At 40.1% G+C, this 11,520-nt stretch overlaps 1 protein-coding gene across 3 annotated transcripts in view; it reads right to left on the reverse strand.

Moving 5' to 3' along the window:
* The window catches only part of AUH (AU RNA binding methylglutaconyl-CoA hydratase), a 179,135-nt gene that overhangs the window by 6,838 nt on the left and 160,777 nt on the right, over positions 1–11,520 (reverse strand). For 2 of the 3 annotated variants that reach the window (XM_019555022.1, XM_019555020.1), the window contains 3 exons: positions 7,044–7,231; positions 4,280–4,330; positions 1,534–1,581 (listed from right to left, as the gene is read on the reverse strand). In XM_019555022.1, coding sequence (XP_019410567.1) covers positions 1,534–1,581; positions 4,280–4,330; positions 7,044–7,231 — 287 coding nt within the window. The remainder of the gene's footprint in view (positions 1–1,533; positions 1,582–4,279; positions 4,331–7,043; positions 7,232–11,520) is intronic. The other variant, XM_019555021.1, reaches the window with a different exon arrangement.

Consider the following 11,520-nt stretch of genomic DNA (forward strand, 5'->3'; position numbering starts at 1 on the left):
TTTGATCCCAGTATTATTTCCTGCCATGATGGGGGGTCGGACTAGATGATCTGCTCAGGTCCCTTCTGACCCTAGAAACTATGAAACTATGAAACATACACACTTTCCCCTCACAGGAGCTCCCCCCTCCCCAACTCTCTAACACTTTGAGGGAGCCCCCTCCCTCCAATCCTCCCCGCCCTATCACAAGCCACCTGTGGCTCCATCTTGCTCCCACCTGGCCCCTGTTGCACTGACCAGCAGGCACAGCTGCCTGGCTGTGTCCATACAGCTGTGCACATGCCAGGCCAGGAGTGCTATGCCATTCCTCGGTGGGAAGGTGGTGGTGCTGGGAGGGGTGGCTACGGGGAGGTAAGGTGAATTTGGGGGTGGCTACACCTGTTTATCTGAGGGGAGCACCAACGTCCGTCTGCAGAGGTACAGCATGGCGCTCCCAGCCTGCCACCTGGCGCAGCACTGTGCAGCACTCCTGGCCGGCCCAGCCCCAGCCTGCCCCCCCAACCCCACTGGGGGACAGGCCCTGCTCCCAGATTCAGGGAAGCAAATGCAAAAGCTGTGGTTTTAAACTTGGAGTCATTTTTGTTTTCCTGCTGGGAGACAAAAACGCGCCAAATTTAAAACCATGGCTTTCGCTTCCCTGCTGATAAGGATCCTGGGTCTCTGAATTGGTTGTGGCTCCGGGGCTTGGGCCCAGCTGGCCCATCTGTTAATCCACCTATGCAGCCCAGTTCAGGGCTAGGATACTGGAGGACTCTGGTTTAACTTAAACCAGGAAGAGGTCTGGGAAAGAAGTTGCATAAACTGGATTGACCCAAAACAGTTAAGTCTGATACTACACTGAACCAGGTTTATCTTACACCAGTTTTGGCCACTTTGAAACTGATTTATGTGCACTGAACGTGTGTTCTGTTACAGGTATGAATCAGTTTCTGATCACTTAAACCATTTAAAGTGCGTAACTTCTGTCCCTATCCCAGCAGTCACAGCAATGGGGCTTCAGCAGCTGTGGTGTTAACTCCTTGGCTGCTGGCACTGCCAGCACTGCCATAAGCTGCAGTGAGAAGCCCCATGGATAGGATCCAGAGTAGGCTCTCCAGCCCACAGTCAAACTTATTTGAGTTTGACATGCCTATCTTTACTTCACAATGCACAGCTCTACAGGCTTATGGGCTAGGAAGTGTACCCAAGCTGTCCCGTGAGTCAGCTCATATGCTACTATTAACATGCACTAGGCAGGTGCTCTGGCACATAGTTCCCACAGCAGACTACCCTTGAATCACAAGTTGGTTCTTAGGCTGGATGTCTGAATGGCATAGTGCCATGCCCCCTTCCTGAATAGCCCCTTCATATAAGAGGACGTTTTGCCTCAAACTCCCTTCCTTCCTTATTTAAAAAAAGAAGTGCTACGTGGAAAGGAAAAATTCCGTACCTGAAACATTGCTAGGAGAAAGCACATCAATTTCAAGCTGTGGTTCTACATATTTTTCTATGTAGGCTTTAACAGAGAAGTTTTTGTACAATTATGTTACATACCTGAGCATAACACGCTTCTTCAATTGCTAAGCCTGTTACTAAATCCACCTGGGGAAGAAAAGTGAAATATTTCAAGAGTGAGTAATTTCTGCATATAGTATATATTTTATTTCCTTATGTCTCACCTCTAAACACAAATATTAATACAGTTCTAGGAAGTCCCTACCTTGATGCAGAATTTTTTTGTATCCTGTGGTTAAGGAAAGATTACTATTTCTGTAATCAATTTCTTTATTCTGAGATGTAATGACTATTTAACAGATTGCCAAAAATAAGAAATGAACACAGAATGGATGGTCTTCACTATGAAGTAACCCAAAGTATTTAATTAGCTGTACATTTTTAATTATTTCAGCTACAAGAGGGCAGAAACCTAGCATTAACTGATTACAGATCATCACTGATGATGATTTAAAAAACACTACATTTACCTGAATCCAAGAAATAAAGAAATGTCCCCAAACACTGAAATACTTAATAACAGATATTATTTACAACTGAAATGTTACTCATCAGCATACAACATAAAAAAATTGCACCTCCTGTAAAGTGAGCTAGATGCTACGCATGTCAAAGTTTGTTATGGAATTTTATCTTACAATTCTAGCACTTTCAAAGCGCTAACAAATTTCATCTGTTGTTAAGGACAAAGTGCATGTGTCCTGATGGCAGTTTCACCTATTAAAAAGGAATGATTTCATAATATTTCTATAATGTAATATATGGAAGATTGTGAAAGAACTGCACTCTCATACTCAATAGTTAGTTTTGCAAAATATCACTTTTGTATACACATTGGCCTAATAGAACAGAATATTTTAATGTTCTACTACTTTGCTTTTATTATTATTATGTTTGACCAGTGTAAATTATAGATATAAAGGTGTCCTTTATTTACTCTATGGACAGCATTCACTATTAACATATCATAATGTACCATAACACTGGCTTGTGTGCCTATAAAAGCACTCATTTTATAAAAATTGTTATAAAATTTAAGTTATACTACAATTTTAATGAAATGGTTTATTATATAATATTAAAGTATGGCTATAGTAAAGTCTGTATTTCTCCAACACAGACAAATAATTGTCCCGGCCCAACTCTTATAACTTGCACAATATTTCTGAGTAGCAGCCTGAACAGTTTCAAGGGCTGAATTTTCCCCTCCTCTACTTCCTCTTGGTTCAGCTATCAGCTTTTCATAAGCATCGCCTATTGGCATCAGGGACCAGCTCTTTTATTGGCTTCTGACATCTGGGCTTCAATTATATTAGATTAACATCTTCTGATCCACAGACCCACTTTGTTTGGAACCAAGACTATTTGTCTTGCACTAATTTTCAACTGTATATTACTGAAATCAATCTTGTATTGGTATCCTTTGGAAAATAAATGAAAAACCAAACCAAACCAAAAAAACCCAAACAAACAACAAAACCAGAAAGACCATGGACATATAAATGGTCCGATAAAAACCTCAGCTGTTCTGAGAAAAAAAAATAGCTGTGGTAATACTACCCCTTGAACTGAGATAAATATATGTCCAAACTTGGGAAATTTTATCCTAGTTTCAATCCAGGGTTAATTCTTTCCAGAACAAGGTCACTCACATAGTCACGCTGTTAGAGTTACCTCCAGATTTTTGCCTCAAGGTTCTCTGTCTCAGGATATCTCTGTTCATATACTCAGGGCATAACTTGCATGTGACCTTAATGTACACATTTTGTACTTCTGCTTCTGATTTTGTCTCTTACTTTAAGGGTTAAATTAATCAGTAGTGTAAACTTCTAAGCTCAATTATGTAAAAAACTGCATGATAATCCCACAATTTATAACCTTAGTTTATGCATTATAATCCCAATACGATGCAACTTCTCCCATGCTGTTCTCTGGGACAAAGTGAGCTTCAAGAAGGAACACTGCAAAGACCTATCCATATACTTAGAGCCTGTAAGTAATCCAGCTGAGCTCAGCAGGATGACTCAGATGTTTAAAGTAAAGCATGTGTGTGAGTGCTCATGGCTGGGTCTTAAAAAATTCTAGAGCTGAATCAGAAGAGTGCATTGAGTTGCATTTGGTTTATGTTAGATTTTTATATAATTTGAACGGTATTGTACCATAAACTATTATAAGAGTGACAGTACTTTTTCTGGTCTTTCATAGAATTTGGACTTGAAACAGCAAAGATAGTCTTGACAGCACGATGAGTATGAGTTTAAGATCACCTTTTTCCCCAGCCTTGGATTTGAATGAGTATTCAACAAACCTTACGCCTACTTGCCAGCATTGATGATAAACATACTGAAAAAGTTGCTAACAAAGGTGGCATTACGAAACACTGTTACTGCAATGTCCAGTCAGCATTAACCATATCCTCATGAGCATGAAATCAGCATAGACATATGAAAAGAACCACCATTGCTTTCAATTTTAAGCTACATCTAGCCAAGTTTTCTGACTTAATTTCAGGTAAAAATAAAACAACAAATACAAGCACATTTACAAGGATACAGCCTCTAGATGAGATATAAAATAACTCTTGGGGTTTTTTACTCAAATTTAAGATTCAAGCTATTTTTACAAGACATTTTCATTCTAAAAAAGGGCCTTATATTCAAAAGTGTAAGAGAATAAAGGATTTGAAAGATCCACTAAAAACTCATTCACTCCTTTTTAAACGCATGTTGTAGTACACCTTCACTTTTCCAGGTTTCTTCTCAGTTAGAAATAAATGTATCTTTACCTCCATCCCCTGATTGATGGCCAACTTCGCAACTCTCATTGCTACGGGTCCCTAAAATAAAAAATGAATCAGAGTTACAAGTCAACACATACAGCAAGATTATGTTTTGAACTGTCTACAAAGAGATGCTGTCATTTTTGCATTATGCAGACTCTAAGTTAAGGAGACAACTAACAGATTTTAACACCCTTACTAATATGACCACATTTTACTCCAAATATATACGATAAGAAAAAGTAAAGGTAGTGTATGACTTAAAAAAACTGAGAAAAAAAATTATGGCCTCAATTTTAGAGGTGCTGAGCCTGAGCAGCTCCTATGAATTTCAGCTGTAATTGAGGGTGCTCAATACCTTTAAAAATTACACTCAGAGTAACCAGAAAGTTATTACATGAATCTGTGTAATTATCACGGATGTCCCAATGATCATACTATAAGGACGCATGGCATCTAAAACTAAAGGAAAGGAAAAAAAGATACCTTCAAAACTGAAATGCATAAAGCTCAGAAAAATGCCTACAGTCAGATTCCAGTGGACTTCTTTCTGAGGGCAGAGCAAGGGGGTAAGAGTGTGTGCAAGGTCCTTAACTACCCTTCTAATATGTCCCACAGATTGGCTAGGCTCGACGGGAATCTATTACTCCAGTCGCGCAAGTACTCTGCATACCAGTGACAGAAGTGTTCAGAAACACAAACACTGCCCCAGAGAGTTGGCAGATGTTTTGTCTGACTTCAAAGCCCCTAAACCAACTTCAATGAGAAGCTGCAGTTATATATCATAATCCAGGCCTCACATGAAAATTTGTATTCCTTTTTTCATGTCACACTTTGTAACCATGTTTCAAAAATAAAATCAATAATTATTTTCAACAGCAGTTTAATTTGCTGCTTAATTTGCAGTCTTTCCAATTCTAAATGGCAAGATTACTGCAGTTACTGTTGTATGCCAAATTTAGTGGATAGCTATATAAGGATTTTTATTTACAGGCACTTACTATAGACTGGGAGCAGTCACTCTGAAAAGTCTTCAGTAGAAAAGTGGGTTTATAAACGGTTCCAAAACCACATTCAGATTCTAGACATGTCTGTATCTTCTGCCCTCCCACCCTCATAACATTTTCTTTGGTGCTACTGCATGAAGTCTCCTGCAAAAGTGTTATCTCTGAAGACATTTAATTTGTTTGCGAACTCAGTATGAACATGCAGCGATTGAGAACTGGGACTTTTCTAAGGACCATGAAGTGCATCAGAAGATTATTAATTTAAGTGTCAACAAAGTACTCAGTTCTTCAGTATTAAATTAATATCAAGACAATTTCTACCCCAGAGGATTTATAGTCTACACAACTGACCTAGGAAGATAAGACGCACTTGGATGGTCCAGTGGAGTCATCAGTAAAGGCTTAAAAAAATACTACTTTCATTTATAAAAATTCAAAATATTTAGAATCTTAGCAATGTAACATCAAGCGGATAAACAGAATTTTTGCGTATTGGTGGGGGGGAAGGTACAAAAGTGCTGATTAGGTCAAGTTCAGTTTTCTCATCTTTTCTGGAATGGGCAGGATTGGTGCAGAATACAGTCAACCTCAATCAATCATCACAAAAGCACGTGTAGTCTGTTTTTCAGGAGGGTCACATTTAGATTTTGCTGGAGTTCTAGTATTTGGGGCATGTAAACTGAACCAGATTTCCTGTGTTTACATGTTACATGGAGGGAGAAAGATAAATTTCTTTTGACTAAAAAGTAGGGTAAAACATAACTTTATGTGCTGTGAACAGAAACACTAATGTCTATGCAGTTCCTTGAGAGCAAGGGAGAATATCCAGCTAAATAAAAGCTCCCTCAACATGTTCCACATTTGATTGTCATGAATAATCAGACAACAGGCCCATCTAGTCTTGGAGAAGTTAACAGGGATATTTTGCAATAAGGCAACTCAGAATTAATGTATGTCTACTTATCTAATGCTGAATCTTCGGCATGTGAGTTTTAATAACACAACTGTATTTTATGTCTCTCTGATATGGTTACTTTTGCAACCTAGAACAGTGCATGAACATGAAACTTGACTGCACGGTTGCAAATGGTCCAGAAAGTAAACAAACAGTTCTTCCAGTAAAAAAAAAAGATATTGAATAAATGGAAAAAAATGATTAATTTTGATAATAAACTTTAAGTTTCCAGTGTGATGTTAGTAATAAATATAATTATGAAAAAGGAAGATTTAAACACTGACAGCGTCTATTTATTAAATGTTGTTCAATACAGAGAACCTGCGCTTTTTATCTTGGCAAAACATACTGAGAAATTCAGACTTTTCTGGGCCAAAGGACCGAGAGAGAAATTCATCATAGTTTAAAAGACATAGAGAAGGACTCTACTTTCATTTGGCTGTTTTCTCTTTCTCAAAAAGTGATCCATTTTATTCTGGCAATAACAAGAGATGCCTCTTGAATTTCTTACTTCATTTGGAAATGTTTTGTGACATTAATTTGCCAGGTTTAAAATATGAAAGCAAAAAATTAACAATGCAAAGACAAAGATCAAAATAATGCAAATACGGTGATGAGACAGGATTATCTGCCTCACTGTGAGGTAACTCCCAACTAACAACATGAAACATGTGACAGCTTTCAATTTCTGTCTGTGTGTTTAGAAGGGGCACTTTTTTACATATTTTCTACTGTAACATTATTTTAACGTACCTGGGTCACCCTCTCCAAAACAGAAACAAAATCAAAACATCATTATTTGCTGTACCTGAGGTAAAAATTCTCTTGCTAGAGCCAAAGCTCTTCTGTAGGCAGCATCCCCTGCTTCATTCTGTTGTACCACATGGCTGATCAATCCTATTGATTTTGCTTCTTCACCATCTACAACGCGTGCAGAGAAGATTAGTTCCTTTGCTAGAGATACACCAATTGTACGAGGTAACCTCTGTGTCCCTCCTGCAGTTCGGGAGGAAAAAAAGGAAATGCGAAAAGATCAGCATAGCCTAAATGCCAGATGCTCAATTCAAACATTTCATTACTTATGTAGAAAAATAGTTATGCATACATAAGCACACGCGCTATTTCTACTACGCTATACAATATCAGAACCATCTGATACTCTGAAACTTTACCCCTTCTGAAACTTTACCACAAATGAAATCAATATTTTAGCTTCCTAGAAAGAAATCTATTCATTTACTACTGGGGGTTTTTAAAAGGAGGTTAGATGAACATCTTGCTGGGGTCGTTTGACCCCAGTACTCTTTCCTGCCATGGCAGGGGGTCAGACTAGATGATCTGCTCAGGTCCCTTCCAACCCTAGAAACTATGAAACTATAAGAAACCAACTTCTTCAAAATATGATTGACTTTTGAAGAAAATTTACTAGTACTTACTAGTACTTACCATTTTTGCCTTTGTTTAATCTATGCACCTACATGGCAAACATAATAATATGACTTCCCTTTATGATCTATCATGTTCCACAAAACTCCAGTCCATTTTGAAAACGATCCATCAGGTCCAGACACAGCTTATTCCCATAAAATCAAGTATAGTAAGCAAATGCTATGAAAACACCATGGTCCATATTACCCTCACTTTCATAGTGCTGTCTGAAATCCAGTGCAGGATAACAAAAAACCCCCCAAACAAACAACCCCCCCAAAACAAGCGGTGTGGACACACAATATGTTTACTCTGAACCAGAAGTTGAGTGAACACATAACAGCCAGCCCTGCACTAGCATAAGTCATTAAACTTACTCTTCAAAGTGAGGAGCAGCTATACTGTGTCCACTCCCCTGCCCACAGTTTGATCCTGGGGTGCTAGTTGGTATCCCTGTTATGACATGGCCCATTACTGTAACAGGGCCTACAGCATACAGCCAGTTTGGGAGAGATGTAGTGCTGTTTTAGCTATTATGGTCCAAGGAATACTCAAGAAGCAAGGGCTTTTTTGGGTATCTTTTATAGGACCAACTATATAGTTGCGAGAGATGTTAGACAAGGTTTGGGCACAACTTGCTCTTCCTCAGGTCTGGAAAAGAAGTAAGTACAGGTCAGTTGTCTACTTGGCGACTGAGTGAATTTACTATGGAGTAAATTCTGGGGCAAATCACTCCGTATTGTGTGTCCACACCCAAGGAAGTAGATGACAAGTATGGGTCTATAGAGATGGTAGACATTGTATTTATGGCACAATTAAGGTATCAATTGTGCCATAAATCATAACATGCTAATGTTAAAGACAATTTATAATGAGATAATTTAGCAAATGAATTGCAAAAATATTGTGTGCGCATTTCTCTAAATGCGTTGTGTGTGTGTGCACAAAACATCTTTGTGGCTAGTTTGCATCACACTTTGAATTGAATGTGTGGCATGGCTGCCCCTACCAGATCCCAACATTCAGCTATCAGGATTGGGCATGAGGCAGTCCCAGAATCCAGGATACAGCTGACCCTTGCCTGATCAGCAGGATCAGGCTGAGGGCATCCCTGAATTCTGGCCCTGGCTTCCCCTCTCCACCATCCAATCCATGAAAGCAGATGTGGGGAGGAGAAGTACCATGAGCCTGACATCAGGAAGGCTGATGTCAGGCTCACAGTGCCCTACTGTGTGCCTGATTTTTTAACAGTTCACCAGGCACTGTAAGCCTCTCCCCAATGTTGGGCTCATGGTGTCCTGTCCCTCAACTTTAAAAAGCAGGTGGGGAACGGTAAGCTCCAGCTGCACATCTGGGTACCGGTGGAAAGCACCCACAGAAATGACAGACGGGTCAGGCTGCAGGGCAAAGTAGGAAACCTGCCAGCATGGGCAGTGCTGAGGGCATCCAATGTGCGACTCCCCACACACTGACAGCTGGCAGCCAAGTGGCTGGGATCTAGAGAATTTTATGCCTGGTACCCAAAATCATTCATTCTGCTGTGCACAGCTACCATGGCAGGTTGTGCACTTCTGCAGATGAGGCATACAGTTTTTCAGGCCCCAATCCTGCAGCTGCTTTAACATCTGCTTCAGAGAGCTACCGTTAAGTTAGCTTTCCTTACTACTTCAGGAAATGCTTCTATAGATTTCCTTTTGGACAGATCAGCAAAAAGTCACTGCTCTAAGAGCATGGCTTAAAAATGAATGATAGCCTAGAAAATGAAGTAACTTCCCTAAATGAACACCAAATAGCAATGAGAGTAAAAATACTGAGTAAAATGATGAACTAAACTGGCATGAGCAAATGTACAAATCTCCAAAGCAGATATATTTTTTTAAAGGCAAAGTGTGTAAGCTGCCTTTATTCTAGCAGAATGGACTCCAAATTCATCTGCTCCTGGGCCTCCTGCTTTGACAGCAGGTTTAAATAAAGTATATGATCCATTTAGATAAACTGTAAATAGAAATTTCTTTCTGATTAAAGTTATTTCCACAAGGACATGCTAAGACAGTAGAAGAAAGACTATATTTGTGGTGGGACTATTTATGGAGGCACATTTAGGAGAACAGTCTACACTGACATAGTTAATGAGTATTCAACCAATATAAAATATGTATCATTTCAGTATTTTAAAAATGGCATACTATGTTAGTATTTAATTAAACCCAAGCTGGGTTGTTTGTTGTTTGTTTTTTTTAATGTTTTTTTTCCTAAAAGTATTTAAATAGATCTCGTGGACAAAATTATCCAACTGTAAACAAATCAAAAGCTATTTAATTCAACTTTCACTAAGATTTACTATGTGTAGCCAGCTTTAGCACTACTATATACACTTTCATAAAATATACCCGCTTTCACTGTATTACCCAATACCAAATGCAGGTTTTTGGAAGATCACTGCTAGTGGCTTATAACAAAGCTGGGGATATATTTTCTATGCTGAAATTGACTTTATCAAAGTAATAAGCAGAAGTCGTGGTATCCGTTTTGCAAACAAAGTAACCTTCTCAGTTACTTTGATTTTATATTCATGCTGTTATGAGAGAATTTTAACAAAGAAAAATTCTACTGGTACTTAGACTATAAAAGCATAGCAAAACAAAAAGACTGATGGCACCCATGATGACTGCTCAAGGTTTTAGACTTCAGTAGCTTTCAGTTAAACCTGAGAGCAGATATTCTACATATGTCCTTCCAACTCAAATTGGTGGTGGTGTATATGTGTTGGGAGGTGAGGGAGAGGCCACATACAGAATGATCATTGTCCAGAGCAAGTTCAAGTGACAAGAGTTGTAAAAATGTTAACAGCTGTCAGAGTAGGGGTCAGCAAATTTTTGGGGGCATTCTTGACTTGTTAGAGGCTGGCATTCCAGGGGCAGACATTCGGGGAACTGCAAAAGGCCCAGTCCTTGTCACAGCCGCGTAGCCCCAGACCCTTCTCTGAGGCATAAGTGCCAAGCAAAATGCCTTCCTGTGGCATGCTCTGGCACATGTGCCAGGGGTTGCCTACCCATGTCAGAGCATGACAGAACTTCCATTTGTGCTACAAATGATGGAAGTGAACCAATGGAAGTACCAGTAGAATTTTTCTTTGTTAAAATTCTCTCATAACAGCATGAATATAAAATCAAAATAAAGTCCTCTATTCTCCAGAATCATTTCTTTGTTTCATAGTTCTAGGGTCGGAAGGGACCTGAGTAGATTATCTAGTCCGACCCCCTGCCATGGCAGGAAAGAGTACTGGGGTCAAACGACCCCAACCAAGGTGTACATCTAGCCTCCTCTTAAAGACCCCCAGGGTAGGAGCCAGCACCACTTCGCTTGGAAGTTGGTTCCAGATCCTAGCCGCCCTGACAATGAAGTAGTGTCTCCTGATATCTAGCCTACATCCACCTTCTGCCAGCTTGTGACCGTTATTCCTGGTCACTCCTGGCAGTGCTCGGGGGAACAGGAACTCTCTCAATGCCTGCTGGCCCCCTCTGACTAGTTTCTAACAGGCCACTAGATCCCCCCTCAGCCTTCTCTTGTGGAGGCTGAACAGGTTCAGGTCCCGTAGCCTCTCCTCATAGGGCCTGCCCTGCTGGCCTCAATCATGCGGGTGGCCCTCCTCTGTATCCTCTCCATGCTGTCCACATCCCTCTTGAAGTGCAGTGCCCAGAACTGGACACAGTACTCCAGCTGCGGCCTGACCAGTGCTGCATAGATGGGGAGGATCACTTCCTTGTACCTGCTCAAGATGCATCTGTGGATCCATGACAAGATACGGTTGGCCTTCCTGACTGCCTCCCCACACTGCCGGCCCATGTTCATCTTGG

Source organism: Crocodylus porosus, unplaced genomic scaffold, assembly GCF_001723895.1.
Source record: "Crocodylus porosus isolate Cpor-Errol unplaced genomic scaffold, CroPor_comp1, whole genome shotgun sequence".
Lineage (NCBI taxonomy): Eukaryota > Metazoa > Chordata > Crocodylia > Crocodylidae > Crocodylus > Crocodylus porosus.